This window comes from Gadus chalcogrammus, chromosome 15 (assembly GCF_026213295.1).
Source record: "Gadus chalcogrammus isolate NIFS_2021 chromosome 15, NIFS_Gcha_1.0, whole genome shotgun sequence".
Lineage (NCBI taxonomy): Eukaryota > Metazoa > Chordata > Actinopteri > Gadiformes > Gadidae > Gadus > Gadus chalcogrammus.
Window position 1 is genome coordinate 23,532,652 of NC_079426.1, and position 20,471 is coordinate 23,553,122.

The following is a 20,471-nucleotide window of genomic DNA, read 5'->3' on the forward strand; positions in this document are numbered from 1 at the left end:
ATGTCATTGAGTGGCACCCTAAATGATCAGCCTATTGCCTTTTGTTCGCTGAATGGTTAAAAAATATTTAAATGTTGGCAATGCTTTTCAGAGTCATTCGTGGTGAACGCTCAAAGATAGGGCTTATCGTAACCCTAAAAGTACAGATCATACAATAAATTACAATACTTGAGTTCACAGCTGTACGCGTATATAGAAAATGCTTCTATTCATATTATTATTTACAACAGTTAACTGAAAATTAGAGGGTCCGGGACTTCCACTTCCTGTTTTCTCAGTTAAACAAAAAAAATGTAATACATTTGTCGCTCTCTTTCTCCGGTAACGCAGTCGTTCGCGATGTCTTACTTCTTCGTCGTATCTATTTGTCTCTAACTCATGTTCCAATCATTCATCGAAGCTTCGGTTGTTGTGGGAGCAACGGAATATCCTGTATAATGCATTGTTTCAGCAACATTTAAAGGTCCAATGGCATGCTACTTTATGGATGCTTTAATATAGATATTAGTAGGCCCCAAACACAGTATTTGAAGACATTCCCTAAATTCAGCCGTGGTGCAGAATTACAGCCACTACGAGCCAGTCGCACATTGAGCTTTCCCCAAATGCGCCGTTTCGATGTCTGTAGCTTTAATGCAAATGAGGAGGGTGGGGGTGAAGCCCTGAGCAACTTGCAGCCACGGTACCATGCGCTCTGTTTAGAGTGGATGTATCGCAATGGCGAGGCGCACACAGCCTTTAGCCGTGGTCTGTAAATATTCTAGAACACACGGGAGTCCTTGAGCTCTATATCTAAATAGTATCATATTATACATAGATATCTATATCATATAATATTTATTATCATGGCCAAAAGATGTGTTGAGGCTCCAGACGATATTATGAATCTCAAACGACCATGTCAGGTTCTCCGATATCTCTTATTCTTCCAAGTCCACCTCAATCTGAAGTAGACTGACGGCATAGAGGAGAAGGGGATTGATCGTGGTTGTCTCCCGCCGGAGCCTCGCTGCCGAGAGACCACCGCTTCGGCAGCGGTAAGCGCTTAGGCACCACCGCCTCCTGCAGCGCCGAGGCGGTGGTCCCTCGGGAGCGGGAAGCGGGGCTCAAGCGGCCAACAATCCCTTTCTCCTCCATGTTGTGGTTCATGTACTTCAGGGATTCAAAGCAAAAGTTCCTTTCCCCCAATTCATTCTCAACCATGGCTGAGTTAACCCCCACTACGAGTCACTTCCGTAAAGATGGAAAGAAATTGGCAGATTCTGAGTTTGCGGATCAATAGATCATCAGTGAAACATTGTTGCGACACAAATGACACCTCTAGCTAAATGTAGTAACCTAGAGAACCTGTTTTCATACAAACGAGCCGTCTTTAGAGAACGGTGAATTGCATTGGCTTACATGAGCTGTCGGCTTTCAGCTGCGAGCTGAGGGACCGTCTGCAAAGTGTAGAACCGAAAATGACGACAATAGTCAAATTTCAATAGCATCGCCATTGTTGAATCTAGAGCTCCAAATCATAGGCATGGCCTCTATATGGTCTTACTACAACCTTTAGTTTGGAAAATTATATCTCTTCTGATTTCTGAGGAATTTCTATTTGGCAAAAATGTCAATAGCATCGCCAATGTTGACTCCAGAGCCCCACAACTTGTTCCATATAGGCACAGCCTCTATATGGTCGTACTACAACCTTAAGTTTTGAAAAGTTTTAGCCACTGGGGGACCATAGACAGGCTAGGGGAACTCATATTTATATTAGAAAACCTCATAAAGTGAGATTTTCATGCCATGGGACCTTTAAGATGATCGCGATCCATTCTGCCTCCGTGCTGCCTGTGGTCAAACCAAAACAAACTGGAGTGACAGCGGACGTTCGGTCCTGCACACGCCCGGACCCCCGTTACATCAGCTATCGTCATGATCTCTATAGTAACGCTGACAAACAAAACCCAAGTTCGCGGGTTAGCAGGTCAATAACCAACACAACACAATCAAACATGGCCGATAGCAAGAAAAAAATATCAAATTTTGTTTCATAGCCCGTTGTCCTTCTTCCTCTTGTTCAGTTCCAGCTGCTCTGAGCATAGTCTCCACGAAATGGCTGTTTCATTTCAAATACAAAATATATAGGCCTTATTAGGCCTCTGCGTGCGATCTGTTTTCATGGAGTCCGCGTTGCCCAGGCCGCGGTGCCCGTGGTTCGCGGGCCTCTCATTCATTCGTTCAAGGGGCATGGCGGGAGTCGCGGGAGACGTGGGAGTGGTCGCGTTTGCTCAAAAAAGGTTGAGAACCACTGCTTTAGACCCTACGTCATATCCTGCCCCTTGCAAGCCCACCCCCCTAAACTCCCCGGTGATTCCTGATATTGGATTGACATTGATGTCTGCATATAAAGCATCAAGTGTAAATCACCCTCTGGGTCAAAGCTCCTGATATACAAATGCTGAGGACATGTGTAAAATCGGCTTATGAGACTGCACAAAACGTTCTGAAGATGGACCACTAAAAGAGCATAGGGTTGGACAACAAAGTGAACCAATTGAATCTGTTGTATTCTGGGCATCGTTTACAACTGCAACTGCAAGAAACAGGCCTCAAATCGCAGGGAATATATTGTAATGCCAAAATTGTCATGCTGACCAAAGGTCAACAGCATATCTCGATATATACCATTTCGATTTTATTTATTAAGTGTGTCAGGACCTTTAGGAGGCGTAACAGGTGCGGAATAGATAGACCTATATAGTCAGTGGAATATGCATGATTCCAGTAGATGACAGAATTTCTCCAGACATTACCATCAACAACCTTATCGTACCATAGATTTGTCAATTAAGGTTATTTACCTTATATTGAATAAGTTACAGTTTAGCTGTGTGTGTGTGTGTGTTTGTGTGTGATTGTGTGCGTGTGAGCGAGTGTGTGCATGAGCGTGTGTGTGAGTGTGAGGCTGTGCGTGCGCGTGTGTGTGTATGTGCGTGTGTGAATGCATGTGTGTGGTAGAACCTCTGGCGTCGCCCTTGCCCATCTTGCTGGGGTAGGTCTTCTGACTTGGTACGTAGGGGTCGGGAGGAGGGAGGTCTGACATGGGATGGAAGGTGAAACGAGACTCCCACTCATCTGAAAGGAGAACAGAGGACTACCATCAACACCTGGGCCTGGTCTTCAGCATAGACCTCACAAAAAAAATGGAACACTAATGACCAACCATGTCCAACCTTGGGGAGGAAAAGGGTACATTTTACTTCGCCATGCCAAAAGCATTACATTTCAACTTTTATTTGTTCACTTTCATAACCTCTTGAACCTCTTGCAAACTATTTTCAATATATATTCATCTTCGCAACCTACGCAATGTGTTGTTACTAGAGGGAGATTATTCAACCAAATAAACAATCGATTTTTTTCTCAAACCATCACTAGGAACACACCTCCTATTTTTTGTGACTACTGGAGTGTAACAAAGATAAAGCAATTACATTATTTGGATGTTTGTCAGAATTTGTCAGAATCAAAATGTCTCCAGCTAATCAAAGTTAGCTATAGAATGCAGCTGAGAGGCTGCTCACACAGTGTCACCAGGTCTAAATGATGTTGTAGCCTGGCTGTGTTACTTATGCATTGATGAGGCTAAACGCATTGAACTGTATTTCAGCCTCAGCATTACCGCCCATCGGCTGCTGCTGCTGGTGGTGGGGGGTCTGTGGGTGAGAGTTCTGGATGCCATTGCCCATGGGAGGGGGAGGGGGGGGAGGCCCGCCCAGGCCTGGTCTTTCTGGTGGTAGGGGGGGCCTTCCGCCAGGGCTTGGCCGACCAATGGGAGAAGGTATGGACGAGGACCTCACGCTTCCCCCGCTGCGAGCCGAGGGGGGGGGTGGAGGAAGTGGACCTGCACATGAACAGAAAATTACATTTATTTGAGTTAAGGAAATGCATGGCCTTGGTTTTACTTTTTTATCTGCAATTAATAATGTTTGAAGGCATGTAGCCTGTTTTTGTTGTGTTTTAGCATATATTTAGGGGGTAGGGGGTAGTGCCCCCCCTAGCGGTCATTAATGCCACTCCTACCACAGGTCATGGCGTGGCAAAAAAATATTACTTACTTACTTTTAATATTAAATGTGCAAACTGTAAATTAAATGAAGTAAAATAATATAAAATAATAACGGGGAAATCGCATCATTTTGGTTGTGCATGCATAGCAGGTTAGGCTTGGTCACTGCTCATTGGTTTCTGATTCAACGTGTTTCATTTGATTTCAACATAACGTTGAGCTGCAGCGTACAGAATTATTATCAACAAAAAATGGATTTACAAAAATTGCTTAGACTTGACACGCAAATGAACAAGCAAATGGAAGGACACAGTACTAGACGTTTCAGCAGCAGTACTTGTCGCCTGCTACTCTTCTGACGGTAAGTTTCTTCATTTCACTTCTTGAAGCGAGCCCTGGCTTTCTGTATATGGCCTTGTGTCATTTCTGCCTGGTGCGTTGCTTGTCCATTAGGCTACTTGCTGCCTGAATGCGTGCCTTCTGTGAACGGACCTGTTCTGTTACTTATGTTGTCCAGCTGGGTTTTGTTGATTGTGGAGGCTGGTGTCTAAGGTTTATAACCAGTGGCTGGCCTACTTATTGTTTTTTTTTGGAGGAGCATAAACTGTTGAGAGGTGAATAAACTATTTCTGACATATCAGAGGTGGGTAAACTGCATTTATTTGCGTTTAGCCTCCACGACAGCTAATAATAATAATAATCTTCTACGTGTCTGTGGCTGCATAAACTGTCTGAAGGGGGCTACTACCAAATAGCCTCTACAACAACAAGAAGAACATTAGTGTAATAATAATAAAGAAAAATGTGTTTCGTTATTGATAGCATTTCTGCTGTGTTTGACCATGCGGTCACCACTGCGTTAAAATATCTCTCAAACAGCAGTGCCCCCCCCCCCCCTTTGACGCCCACCCTGTATATTTGCATCAATTGATGACTACATTGATGAACAGAGGACGGCATATCATGACTGCCTGATCTTTATGCATCATCAATCGACTGTCCTGCAGGTTTGTTTACCTGTGCGACCTGCGACCTGGTTTCTTCCAAGTGGGGGTGGTCTCTCATTTGGGGGGGGGGGAAGTGGTCCCGATCGTCCAGGTGGGGGGGCCGTTGCTTGGCTGGAAAGAATACCGAAGCTACAGTTACACCTTAGGCACTGAGCAATACCGAGCCAGACATGATGTGTTCTGCAAGCTGCTGCTTTAAACTGACATATTTCCAGGAGTAAGAAAACTCAATGTCCAAAAGGCCAGTCGAAGCCTTGATTGTGACAGTTCTTCTCTGCTCTGGTGATCCCACAAGAAACTCCCACAGAACAGCATGAGGTTTGACTGCTGCTAGAGGTAAAATAGGCCTTTTGGTTTGTTACAGTTTACAGTCACTTCCAGTTTCAATGCAGCACAGCGATATTAAAACCCTTCTACAAGTTAGACGTTAATGCGTTTGAATACTGGAGAACTCCATGTTTCACAAAAGGAAAAAAACAAAACCAAACCCGTCGTGACGTAGCGGCTTACATCTTGTAGTGGTTTTGATCAGGACAAGTAATACAAACACAATGAAGCAAATACACAAAAAAAACAGCGTCTCAGAAGGAAAGAGGAAGAGTGAAGATGAGGGCTACCTGCTGAGCGACATGTTCCTCTGGGGCAGGCGAGGGGTTGCATGGTCCCCCCCCCCTGCTGGGGAGGGGGGGAGAGGAGGGGGGCCTGGCCGGCCTGGGGGTAGAGGAGGGGCCCCTCCTGGCAAGCGGGGGGAGGGGGAGGAGACAGAGGGCGAGGGGGGTTTCAAGCCGAACATAGAGGACGGAGGAGGAGGTGTTGGCGGGCCGTCCCGGGCTATCGACAGGCGGTTACTCCCACTTGGGGCCGGCGTGGGCGGGGGGCGGTCCTCGGACCCTGGGGAGGCTCTGACTCCTGGCGTGGGCGGTAATGGAGGTCGGGAGTTGCTGGAGGCCCCGGCGTAGGAGCCTCCGGGCAGGGTAGGAAGGGGGCCGTGTCTCCCTGGCGGAAGGCCAGGAGGTGGGGGCCCCAGGCCAGAACCAGGCCTGGGACCCCCAGGGGCTGACGGTGGCAAGGGGCCGCCCCGAGAGCCTTGATTGGGTCGAGGGGTGCTGGGCACAGGGGGCGGAGGTCCGCCCGGAGTGTCCGGTCTGGAGGGGGGCATCACGCGGCCCCTCGGTAGGTCAGGGGTGCTGCTACGGGGGGATGATGGGGCCCCGGGAAATCTTGGGGGGCCCCCGAGGGGTGCATTGAAGGGCCTGGCACCAGCGGAGCGGGCCCCTGGAGGGAGTATAGGTCCTCGCTGGCCCCCAGTGTCTGGAGGAGAGGAAACAAATGACAACCTGTTTCACAGCTAGCTAATGATCTGCTGTGTGTGTGTGTGTGTGTGTGTGTGTGTGTGTGTGTGTGTGTGTGTGTGTGTGTGTGTGTGTGTGTGTGTGTGTGTGTGTGTGTGTGTGTGTTACCACTGGTTTCTCTGCTCCCTGTGGATCTCAGCTTGGGAATACCTCCCTGAAACAGGCCTCCAAGACCTCCAGGTGTACCACTACCAAATCCACCCCCTCCTCCACCTCCTTTAGGCTCTGAGACAACGACATGTAACATATAACGTCATTGTATGTAGCGTTCACCTCCCCTTCCATTGGTCCATTGTGGCAATGCGTGGCAGGAGCAGTAAATGATACACCTTGGGATTATGCTTCCAATCTGTCTCTGTGGCCGCTAATGTTGCCGGTGGTGGATGATGGATGGAGGATATAGGTGAGACGGCCAGGGTTGGCATAGCAACAGTTAACTAGCGTCATGCCTCCACCCTGTGTTTTGTTCTTTGTTGCTGTGGAGGGGGCTCCTGCCAGCGATTGAACAGATGAGTCGGTGACAGGTGCTGTCCACTAGAGCCAGAGGCATCATCGTAGGACAAACACTCAAAGGGCTTTTAACCAATCCACTGTCTGCTCTGTAACATTACCCAACGATAAAATATTGGGTAATGTTACGATAAAATATACACAAGCAATGTCATCACCACACAGGGTCATCTGAGTCCATATTTACATCTTACTGTTAACCTACGAAACACTTTCAATCTAAAATTAATAGTTTTTTTGTGTGTTAAAAAAAGGTTTTTCGGTCTTTGTATACCAATAAGAAATGTATCCAGAAAAGCCTGGTTGCCATGAGTGACGTACTGTCTACAACGGGCGCACTGCGGTCGTTGGTCACCGCCTTCTTCAGTCGGGCGCCTTTAGAGATGTCCGTCAGAAGGGCACTGCGGCCCTGCTGCTCCGAGCGGTTCTGAGAGGGCTTCTGGGAGTTTACCTGCACGACGCGCAACAATCAACAACATCTCCACAACACAGGGGCCACAATCACTACAACAGGAGCCTCCAGTAATGACTCATGGCCTGTACAACTGGTCCACTGCAGGGAAAATAATAAGCAGAGAAAACGTTAGGAAATAATACTGATACATTATATGTATTTATTATTTACATGAAATAGCCTGTCATCTGTTACAGATAGCGCAAACAGAGCAAGGATCTGATGGGGAGGTAATGGCTAGTAAACCTTCCTCTGACAAGTAATCTGTGGCCTAATCAGTAATATGTTATTCAGTCACTATCCTGGCTTTAATCATGATGCTGTGGGCTGTAGCCACACGGGGGAATCTCTTCCCCTCATGATTACCAGAATCATTTCAGAAACTAGTGGGTTGGACTGCTGTTTCCGAGGTGTTCTGAGGTACTGAATTTAACTTGTACAGTACAGTAACAGTAACTTGTCCCATATGCTGCTGAATCTAGAACGAGAGCTGTGGTGATGGCCTCCAGCCACCAGGTGTCTCTGCTGAGCAGGTCATAGAAGAACAGGGAAGTTTTCCGCTGAGTCCCTATGGGCAGACTAATAAACCATTTGATGCCCTCATTTTTACCTGTTATCAGCGATCATTCTCAATTCATAATAAAGCCCGCTGCATTGCCACCACAACATCAACACAGACAAAGAGAAGGATAGACGGAGAGAGGGAGAGACAGACAGAATGAGAGATAGACTCACTGACCGAGGCAAAGGAGGGGGGAGGGGGGGCACAGGGAGGGGGCGGTGGGGGGGGTGGGGCGGGCATCCTTTCCCTCTCCGCCTCTCGTCAACGTCTGTGCTGGAGCCTGCACACTCTGTTTATCAGATCAACACACACAGACACACACACACACACACACACACACACACACACACACATGTACATTTAAACAAATAAGCAAGCAACTATATTTGTGCCAAAAACAAAGTGAGCGCCAAACTTCCTGACTGGGAAGAATAAACTGTGTGTAGTACAGCATGGTATCATTTAAAAACAAAGAAAGTCTCTCTCTCTCTCTCTCTCTCTCTCTCTCTCTCTCTCTCTCTCTCTCTCTCTCTCTCTCTCTCTCTCTCTCTCTCTCTCTCTCTCTCTCTCAACACAGACAAAGAGAAGGATAGACGGAGAGAGGGAGAGACAGACAGAATGAGAGATAGACTCACTGACCGAGGCAAAGGAGGGGGGAGGGGGGGCACAGGGAGGGGGCGGTGGGGGGGGTGGGGCGGGCATCTCTCTCTCTCTCTCTCTCTCTCTCTCTCTCTCTCTCTCTCTCTCTCTCTCTCTCTCTCTCTCTCTCTCTCTCTCTCTGCTGACAAACAGGAAGTAACATAAGACTCCAACACCACAGATATCCGGTTGCAGGGATGATGATATATGTTTTCACCTCGACAGAGAAAGACTATCTCTAGCAGGATTGCTCACGCTGTTGCATGCGTGCATTCCCATTATGCTCTTTACAAGTAGCCCTTTGTAGAGAACACAAACACACACACACACACACACACACACACACACACACACACACACACACACACACACACACACACACACACACACACACACACACACACACACACACACACACACACCATAGTGAAGACTTAGTTGCAAGATATCCTTCTCAAGGACTTTAACAAGGAGGAGCTTAGGATGGAACAAGCAACAACCATGGGTACATGATTCCACAGCTTATTGGATGTGATGGAGTAATACTGATGAAAAATATGAACTTTGTAAGTTCGTATTTTTCAGTTACAAACACACTATCTTGCGAAGGGACCCGGGGTGGTCGAACCCACACATGTCACAGAGGGACGCCAATGCATGTATTCACAAGACTATGGGGCTGGTCTACTGTCCTGATGGCTGTTGAGATTAATCCTTTGCCAATCACATGATGCAACGACCGCGTCTCGGTGTACAGCAGCGATAGCGGAGATTATTATTGGTTCCCTTCAGCTATTCCTGTTAGCCTGTGTGTCCATTCATTTAAAAAAAAATCTTCATAGCCACTTAAGGCAGAACTAGGTAACTTCTCCCTGTTTACTCTAGAAGCTAACAGCTTAATCCGAGGACTCGCTCACCTAGCTCTAGCTCAAGGACATATGGATTCAACTCAAGTTATCTAAAACATGCACACTTACGGAAAAGTAGTAATTGGTAATTTGGTGATGCATCAATGTGGTTATTAGGACTAGTTTCCAAGCCAATGTGTGCCCTTTTGACACTCCACCTTCAGTACAGAGGTAGAGAAAGAGGGGGAGAAATGGGATGTTCAACACACTCTGTGTGTTGAACTCTGTGGGCTGTCGATATTTGAGATTCTGGCATGTGAAGCCTTTTTAACTGCCACCAAAAGTACACACACACAAAATGTGTTGCACATCTGTTCAGAGTTTATAGATGCCAGGTTAAAAGGATACCCAATTCTGCTATCTAAACTACTGTGCTACACACACACACACACACACACACACACACACACACACACACACACACACACACACACACACACACACACACACACGGAGCATGTTATATGGAGCAATTTTACATATTTATGAAGATCAATAAAATTATCTATTTTTATTAGAACTGCCTGTATGTCCTCTTGATTATAGTATTACAGTGTGTGCCTTGGTTATCAGCTATCATCAAATGTCGTCCAAATGGCTGCATGTGTAAGAAATAGGATTTGAACCAAAAGTGTTACAATTAAATTAAATTATGACTCCATCAAAAGCAATGTACACCTGCCATTTACAGTTGTCAGTTATACTTCCTAGACATCTCTAACCTTATTTACATACAGTAGGCCTGATTTCCTCTGATATTGAAATAAAAAGATTCTCACAATTGTATTTGTGGTGTTTCCGATCTGATGGGTCTGTGTATATATTTGGTCATTTGATTCTTGTTTTCAGAAACAGAAAAACAGAAAAATATATTAAAAAAAGAGTTGTAATTAAGATTTTTGTTTTAAAATACAAAAATGAAAATGTATATACAAGGTAATTTTCTTTATGAGGTCAAAAATTGACAAACTATTTCTAAAATAATATAAATGATATCTAATTTGAATTATTGTTAAATAATAATTGTTGCCCAGATGGCAGGAGGAGTGTAATTTAAAGAGGACCTATTATACTACTTTTCTGGTCTTAATTTCTTATTAATGACTCCTATAGCACAACCTGACACGAATCACAGCACAAAAAACGATGTCGATTTTCGGAAAACTCTTCCTCTCATCTGGGCGCTTTCAGCATTCTCTGTCAACGCTCGGTTTCGTCCTTCTCCGCCCCCTCGCCCCCCTCCTGCCAACCCAACTCTGTTGTGATTAACCATTGGTTACCAATTGTTACCTCCATTCTTTTTATAATAATAATAATAATACATTTAAAGAGGCGCCTTTCAAGACACCCAAGGTCACCTTACAGAGCATATACTCATCATAAATCGTTTAAAAAAATTAAAAAAAAAGTGGAAAAAATAAAAAAATAAATAAACATAATAAATAGAAAATAAAAAATAAATAAAACAAAAACAAGACAAAACAAAACAAACAAACAATCACGTTAGACGTTGCGTGCGAGTTTGAACAGGTGAGTTTTGAGTTGTGACTTGAAGGGGGTGTCTGACTGTTTTATGTGTGGGGGGAGGGAGTTCCAGAGCCTGGGCCCTGAACAGCTGAATGACCGGGCACCCATTGTAGTGAGTCGTGATGTGGGGATACATAGTAGTCCAGCAGAGGTTGAGCGGACGGAGCGGGAGGGAGTGTATTCTTGGAGGAGGTCGCAGAGGTAACTGGGGGCTAGGTTCTGTGCCGTGTTCCGATATCCATACTTCCATGAGTACACTATCCGCACTCACGAAGTGTGCTAATTTTAATTAATTAATTAATTTTAATTTTCAGATGTCAGATGTCAGTGTTGTTCCAAATCGAATACTCTGTGGTGCATTAACCGCCGCTGCGGCTCCTCCCCCGCAATAAACATCCCGCTTTGAACGGTGAACTCTTTACGCCTAGCTGCTATAATAAGCAATAAAAACTACAAAATGACTCTATTATTGCAGGCTATGTGGAAAATGCGCCGACTTTGACTCAGCCTGGCTTCGCCCTCGTCCGCTACGTAGCTAAGATGGATGCCGTTGAGTACGAAAAGTGTACGGCGATCTGACCGTTTTGAGTACACCGTCCGGGTCCTTTCAGTACATTTATTTCCGCCCAATCTGAATAGGAACGCCCTACGTACTCAAACTTAGGCTATGCTGCGTTTTATTATCCATCCGTCTCGGAGGTCCGAGGATGTTGCCTAGCGACACGCACGAAAACGCCCCTTTTCCTCGGACGGCAAACTCGCCATCTCGGTTGAACTCGGTGGTGACCGAGCAAAATTCCGAGACAGAATTCAAGATGGCTGCGCCCAGTTTGACTTGAAGCATGAACTATTTTCATTGTGCTTGGACCGCTTTGGTGATTTACATGGCATCTTCAATCACTCGTATTACTGCAATACCTTACTGCGTCCGTATCTCTGCCTATGGCCTACATATTTCGGAGCGCCTGGTACTCTGCCAACAGCTTTTTTCCGGTTGGCGTCCATGTTTTCCTCCAACGACCGAGCGAAATAATAAAACGCTTGAAGTGTGGGCGTGGCGTCGGATCCGAGTCGGTTCGCAGAGAACGCACCATACGGATAGTATGGATATTGGAACACGGCACATGATTCTCACCCATGCACCCATCTTGAATGTAATAGAACATTTTCGTTGCTTTGAGGAGGTCTGGTGGTCTCCGTATATAATAAATAAATATATATAATGAATGTATATACCTATTTACATACATACATATTTATATATATTAATTTATTATATACGGAGACCACCAGACCTCCTCGAAGCAACGAAAGTGGTCTATTAAATTCAAGAAGGGCAGGCGAGAATAGGGATATAGGGGAGACCGGGGATAGTTGTCCCACCAATCAGGGATAAGATATGAGCCATGTGACAGTTTCAGTCTCCTCCTCCTTCCTTTACGATCACTCATGGAAATGTTCCACTAGTTGGTGCCATTTTTCCAGGAGTTAGGAGAAAAATCCAATTCATAAGGTAAGAAAGTAACTTTTTTTTTTCTAGTACTTTTACTGTTGTAGATGAGTCATATCAGGTCAAACTATAGTTTCTCAAGTAAAGAATGGTGTATCTCTCCCTTGCTAATGTCAAAGCACCGTGCCAATACAGCTATTTTAGCAATGGATGACAGGGCGGGATAGGTTGTAACGCATGTTTTGTATCCCCTTACATACAAAGTTGTTACCGGAGAAGATATTGAAGATGTTGCCCTGTTCTCTCTCTCAAGAGACACAAATACGCATTTTGTCTACCTGTTACAACCTACCCCGGTAGGTGTTACAACCTACCCCTTAGGCTGTTACAACCTACCCCGTAGGTTGTAACAGAGGTAAACATTGTATTTGTCATAATCCAACAAATTCCTTGATATAGTTGAGGAGATTTAAGTGTTTACCCGAATGTGGGTACTTTGCCTAAAAGGTTCAGAACTGTAGCTTTAAAAAAAAGTAGTTTTAGGTGCTGAAGAAAAATGTGTTACAACCATACCCGTGCCTCCCCTAGTGCTATACCGTCAATATGATTTTCATTAATTTCCGAGAGGATGGTCAATGGTCAGATACAGACACCCCTTATGAGATAACAAAAAGTTAATGTGAATTTCTCTCATAACTTTTGTCATTAATAAAGAGAGTCCTGATTCTCAGATATGAATATATGATGGATAGGATGTAGGTCTGGGAAGAACTTCAGGCCAAAATCTGGCAAGCGAGCCGCTGGGTGAGGTACAACGAGATGAAGCACTTGCTGAGTAATTCCTTGTAGGGCTGGAATCCCTAAGTTGATGATCGTATGTGTCCTTTGAGACCCCAGGTCTATAGCTTACTGGTTACTGTCCTTAACTCAGTCGTAACCTTGCATCACTTCCCCATACTATCCCCATACTGAAGACGAAAATTATCTCCAGATTGAAATGCACTGGTTTAATATTGAATTAATTAAATATTAAAATACACATTATGTATAAATAAATATACAATTATTTAGTTATAATATTATAAGTAGACCATGTAGCTAATATCGTTACAACAACATCTGTATCTGACCATTGACGATCCACTTCCACCAATCCAATCAACGAAGAGGGCTGTAACACCAATTAACACGTGTGCTTTTTCTATGGGGAATGTGGTTCAGGTATGACAATATTTAGATATTTCTAATATAAAAAACTAGCCTATACGTAGGCCTACAGCATATCATACATTTGACATATAGAGTTAGACTATTATATGCATAAGGTTATAGGCCAAATTCGGTTAAAATGCAGCCTCTGCTGGCCCACAAGTTTGTTTCGTTGTCTGTTATACACTTTATAAGTTAATTATATTTTATTATAAATTATTATAACCATGCAGGCCTAGCCTTTATTTTCTTTGCGTTATCATTACATCCTTTCCCGTGACATCGATATAAATTATTGTTATAACGAGATCTGTATCTGACCATTGACCATCCTCTCGGAAATTCTATGAATGAAATTCATATTGACGGTATGGCACTATATCCCTATTCTCGCCGGTGTAAGTACCACATCGGCTCGGCTTCCAGATCGGCTCGGGGTCCGTCGTCTGCTGATTACGTCACACAATATCATTGGCTGTACGCTTGAATGGGCGTACATTGTGATTGACACCGGCCCTTCATGAATTTAATTTAATTTAAAAACGGTTGTAACGGTTTCCACTTCAAGGCGCGGAGTGATACTTTCACAAAATGATCGGGCGTCATAGCAGTTATGTATACGCTCATTATACAACAGTTAGGAACCAATCAGATCGCTGGATTTAGGCCCCCCGTTGTATAATTAAGCAATAGATCACGACAGGCTGTGGTATGTGCTCATTATACCACTGTTAAGGAGGGCCGGCGACCCCCTTCACAGTGGTATAATGAGCACATACCACTGACTGAAGTGATCTATTGCTTTTATACAACGGTTACTATTATGGCAAAACGAAAGTCATAGACACTACATTTAAAAAGAAACCAAGAAAGTCAAAGTAGCCGTTTTATTGAAGAATACCAAAAAGGTGTCCCTCCTGGCTGCCTTCAAAAGTGTGTCGCTATGCAACACACTTTAGCGTCCCTCCGAGAGAAGCTCGGCTAGAGCGGTTCGCCGGCAATTTATTCTATGGAGCAGTTCACTCACCGTGTGCCTAAGCTTTCGTCTCTCCATCGCCTTGCTCACTCCCGGAGTAACAACATTTACACCCTCTCCATCATTCAACATATTTTTAGGCTTCAGTGAACTGTGCTATTGCTTTTATACAACTACTTTTATACTTTTTATTGTAACCGTTTCTACTTCAAGGCGCGGAGTGATATGCAAACTTTCACAAAATGATTGGGCGTCATAGCAGTTATGTATACGCTCATTATACAACAGTTAGGAACCAATCAGATCGCTGGATTTAGGCCCCCCGTTGTATAAAATAGTATATATAATATAATATAATTGTATCACGGCCAAAAGCTCTGTGCGCCATGACCCACGCTACTCTGCCTCTTATTGGCTAATACTCGCTGCCTTTACTGATTCGATTGTTGAATAATTTGAATGATGATGTTCAATCATCATTTGATATTTAAATACATATTGATATTATATATATCTAACGAGATGATTGATGTGGAAGAGAATGATGTGCGTTTTTTTAATCTAAGGTGAAATATGAACAAGGATGCATTGTCAAATTCAGATCTGAAGTATTTTATTTAAATAAATGTTCAAAAAATTACTGAAACACCATGTTTGCCTCATCTATATTTTACATTCATGCAGGCTGCCTGTGTGACCAGTAATACCTACAAACTGCTCCTGATCAAGTCATGTTAACTTTATAATAGTGGCCCACTCTGGCCCATGCTGCAATTCAGCTGTTCAAAGACACAGTTTACAAAATAAATTACTGACTTGCCAAGTGAGAGAATAGGTGTCATTCCAGGAATAAGGAATAGTTCCCTCAAAATGCATAGTTGTCTGTCACTAGTCTGTGGGCCAGTGTTGGTATATTAATTTCATAATCCTTCCTCCCTGTGATCAAGCAGCAGAAATTATGTGACAATGAGCAAATACTACTGAAGGATTTTTGGGTAAACTAAATAAAAACAGGGCGCTTTTCTGGGCTGCGTTAAAAAAGGGCAAACATTTAGAGTATACCCACTTCTCCAGGGACCACTACACCACTGGTTAAGCGCCTGTGGTCGACTCAGTCGTTGATACGGGGATCTGTGTGTGTGCCACGGAATATGAGTGTCACTTGCATTGGAGCAAATTCCATTGGCATATAACGGAAATTGTCTTGTTTCCGTGAGGTTTCCACGGATTTTGAGTTAAGTGTCCGTGGTCATTTCACAGATTCCTGTGCAGGTTGAAATAATTACACTGGTCATGCATAAAACAAAGCAACATTGCACGTTTATAAAAGGTAGTTTCACTACAGACTTTATCAAAGTGACAGGAACTATAAGTATAAAAAGCATACGAAGAAAACATTTACATACCATTACTTTTATATCTTACTTTTGTCTCCCTAAGCCATAAAGGCATAAATAACCAAAACAAGTTAACTGACTATGAAATTCGATTTGTCTCTTAGGGAGACAGTTTCCAGGGCAGTCATAAATGTGTTAGCATTGCAAGAACAGTGCTAAGTGGCTAGGCTAACATCCTGTCAGGTAACACACACACATACACACACGCACCAAGTGTTGGCTTTCTGGTTATACAGCCGAATATTTCTGATTTGACTAAATAAAAAATAATAAAAGAAAAGAGAGCTCAGGTGGGAGCACTGAACATCCAACCCCCTGGAAGCATTATCAACAACAAGCCTACCCAACCCGCCTCAACAATCTGCCATGTCATAATATAGGCTCATTAAAAATATAATAGATTTTTTACATCATACATACTAAGAAATAAAATCGTGTGTAACATTCACACTGTCACAGTGGTGTTACCAAAGGTAAAATCATTGGAAATTACCTCTTCAGTTGAAAGGGCATTTCATCTGACGAATCTGATAATGCTAGATGATTCTTCCCATGTTGCTCACAAAGACCACTCAGTGCCATAACTTATAAATCTTTAAATAACAATACCTAATGGTTATCCCTTCCCATGGGCTAGGTCCTATCCATTTCTATACCAGTGCTTGCTCAGCTATACAGGTACATTTTGTGAAAGACCAAATTCTTTGATCAATGCCACATTGATGCTGAGACGTTAGGTTGAAGTACCGACTAAATTCTTCCTCCACATTGGTTTAACACCTCCAACTTGAACAACAAGGCAGAGCAGACATTGAATTCTGAGAAGTCATGGGTGCTTCTGCCCAGCTCAGAGGGACTTCCTGGTTCACAGAGCAGAGATATTTGAAACAGTTATGTCAGTTCCTTATTGAAAAAAGGATGCTTTAATACTAACACAGACCACTAATCTTTACAATAGAACAACTATATATCAAATAACAAATCAATCAATCAAATAATCAAATCAAATAACAAATCATATCAATCTCAAGGCAAATGTCTTAAGTGTACCATTCTACAGCAAGATGAATGGGTTGTAGATACCAATGAAAGAAGAACTAAACCTGACATGCATTGAAATATCCATGCGTTATTTCTGGTGGGATAATGTTATTTAACCCCTGTGGCCCAGAAAGGAAGCCCTGGTTTTAAGGAGGCCTCCGTCGTACGAATGCTCTAAGGCGCCAGAGGGCACTAACAGTAAAAGTATCATTACGGGAGGGTCTGGCATACATTCCCATACATAACTTTTCAGGGTCCAAGTTAATCCGGCCGTTGACTCTAAAACCTTTATTTATTTTTTTGAAAATGCACATGTGGATCTCCACATGGTGCCATGATAAATGTATCGTTAACCGTTGCTACAGCAACTCTAACCCAAAGCAGACTGCTATGCATCCGTAGCAGTCCAATGACCACACGGCCAACGTATCGTCACTTTGTGTAACAAATACAGAGTCACTTTTAGATGTCAACCTGTTTTGTGGATGAACCGTATGCAAGAGGATCTCAAGCAGAATCAATAAGTCATGTGATACTTTTAGGAAATGAGAACATGTAATAATGATATATATAATCTGTATAATTGATCTATATAATCACAGACACTGCTGGATCCACAGAAGACCCACAGGTTCAACATCAAGTTTGATAAAAAAAGATTAAAAACAAAATGAACCATAAAATACGTTGAATCAAGGAGCTATTTATACTTACTGGTTCTGCGTAAGTGAGGGAATCAGCAGTTTCTTGAGAATATCATAGAACAAGCCACTCAGTTCATCCTCAGCCACAAAACTAGTAGAAAAGAGGAAGACGACTGCTCAACTTATTTTAAAAAGTCAAGCAGAACTTCCTGATTCTCCTTCCCCGAACACAGACAGACACACACACACACACACACACACACAACCACCCCCCCCCCCCCCCCCACACACACACACACACACACATACAGAGACACACACACTCACATACACACACCACTTCCTCTCTGTCAGTGCATGTAGGGTACAGCTATAGCTTCTGCTGCTATAACCTGACCAAAATAACACTGATGTTCTGAACCAGTATACTTATATAAAGAACTTCCTATCCGAAATTAATAACGTACCATTTATCTTTACACACTCTTTACAAACATGTGGAGACACAAGTCAACTGTAGAGTATGCTTTTAAAGTAAATTAGATAAAGTGGGATTGAGTGTTCTATTGTGTCCTCATCAACTGTCTCGAGACCACACTGAATCAATTACTTCATTGGCATTTTTCAAACCATATCTTTGGTTCCAACCTCCAACCCTAGAGCGAGTTTGAATTTGCTTTAGCTGTTTGGCATTTGGTACAGACCAGGCCAAATTCCCCTTCATGACATTATGATGCATATAAGGGAATAGTGAAATAACTGGGTGAATGAATGGTTTATTGAAACTATGTAAGTGCATTTTGGCTTCTATTTCAGCATACAAAGAAGGGATTGACTGCTTCCCTGGTTATGGCTCATTCCCTACCCGGAAGAACAAGGACAGCCGAAGGGAATATTCACTCTTTTACTTGAATTTAAAGTGAAAATTCGTATTAAATAATCCATTCAAAGAATAAAATTGTGCAATGAAACCAAATCCAAGCCTTCCTTGGAATTGAAAAGGTATGGCCAGAAATTAAGGAAGCTTTGTCTGGAGCTGAGGTTGAACTTAAAATAGTTTCATGCGAGGGTATTTCATTTGAAGGTTAACATATCTTTGAGCAAATTGCTTGGGGCTTTAAGGAAGGCCTGATGTGACATGATAAGGTTCATGGTATGCTACTAATGGCTAGGATTTGAATTGAGGCCTATGCCACATTGTTCAATAGTGCCAACATAAAGGCTGAAGTTAAAATCTGATATTCGTCCACTGCTGAAGAATGTATTCCATTGAAAGAAGACCTTCCTTACATTGTCTTTCTCATGGAAGGCAGAACAAACAATAAATTATTGTTGAGCTTTTTGATTTAAATGACATAATTGCTGGTGCACTATTGAGCACAACTGTTTGCCCATCTAGAAAGTTCCCATCCATTGGTCTAGATTAAAAGCTTATACTGACCAAGGAAACCAAAGGCCTGTCATAGATCTTGGTTCCTTTCTTTCAACCAAGCAAGGAGCCATTTAGCTACTCGTGAGGAGAGCTGAGGCAGTGTAATCATATAAATGCCCAGCCTCTTACCTCAGTAAAGTATATTCACAGTCCCAATTTCATCACTGAGAAAACACTTCAGAGAGAGTTGACGTTATCTCCCAGCCCATATGAAGAACTACTGTAGAACAAATGTAAAGGCTAACCACTTTCAGTGAGCAGAGCTTCAGAGTGCACGACTCACGTGACCAATGTGGGGTCTACCCTCCCTAGTACTCTACCCTCCTCTACCATACTCTACCCTCCTCTACCGTACTCTATATAAGTGATTACTTATAGAGGAGTGTAGGGCGGTAGAGGAGGGTAGAGTACGGTCCAGGAGGGTAGGACAGTAGAGGAGGGTAGAGTAGGAGGTAACATAGCAGCCCTTCAAACCACTGCTATGCAATATGTTGTAGAAACATTTGTAACTCAATTTTTAGTTCATTTGTTACTAAAAATATGCTATTATGTTGTTTAAATCATTGCAATATAAATAAGTGATTAGCAGTATAAACATGTCTTGTGTAATGCAAACCTCTGCTTTGCATTATAAACCTGCGGTCTTAAAAGTAACTAGAAGTTAAAACTTGTGCAATGTAACTACACATATACAATTGTGATATATTGTGTGAAGTGCATATAATTCCAGAATGTAATGCCATTTGCCATGTAATGTGTGATTTACAAGATTCACTTGAAAGACAGTTTAACCAAGTGAGAGGAAGTGATGAACTACCCTATGTGCCACTCATTCTCAAAAGCCCACACCAACCACTGCTCTCTCAGACCAGTCCTACTGCTGCAATCACTTGGAGGAACTTGGAGGACCCAGGAAGGAGGTCAAATCTCAAGACTATTTTCATGGACTGGTACAAATCAAACAAAGGGCAAAAACAATGCCTCCACTATGACCTCCCCATTTGTCATTGCTTGAAAAAAGTTAGCATTATATTGGCCTTTAGATAAGCATTCAAGTATTCATAGGACTTTGAGTCATTGTACGAGCGATGCAGTGGTGAGACCGATGCCTCATGAATGCAGTCCTTCAGTCACACGCGTTCACAGGATCATCCATTCAAGGCGTCACACCTTCCAAGATGCATTCCCTGCCTCAGTAAGGTCCTGTGGGCGGATACCAGTTTACTCTAACACGATTGAGTTCACCATGCACGTTTTATTAGTTGTAATATCAACGTAAACTAAAGTTGATGAATTTAATGGAATT

General features: G+C 43.2%; 1 protein-coding gene across 1 annotated transcript in view; it reads right to left on the bottom strand.

Annotated features, from left to right (window-relative positions):
• Positions 1–17,962, bottom strand: part of LOC130404752 (WAS/WASL-interacting protein family member 1-like) — a 44,784-nt gene extending 26,822 nt beyond the window's left edge. The window contains exons 1-8 of the mRNA XM_056609639.1: positions 17,804–17,962; positions 8,120–8,231; positions 7,248–7,377; positions 6,525–6,641; positions 5,682–6,375; positions 5,075–5,175; positions 3,671–3,892; positions 3,010–3,123 (exon numbers count right to left, since the gene is read on the bottom strand). Coding sequence (XP_056465614.1) covers positions 3,010–3,123; positions 3,671–3,892; positions 5,075–5,175; positions 5,682–6,375; positions 6,525–6,641; positions 7,248–7,377; positions 8,120–8,182 — 1,441 coding nt within the window. The 5' untranslated portion in view covers positions 8,183–8,231; positions 17,804–17,962. The remainder of the gene's footprint in view (positions 1–3,009; positions 3,124–3,670; positions 3,893–5,074; positions 5,176–5,681; positions 6,376–6,524; positions 6,642–7,247; positions 7,378–8,119; positions 8,232–17,803) is intronic.
• Positions 17,963–20,471: the final 2,509 nt, after the last annotated feature.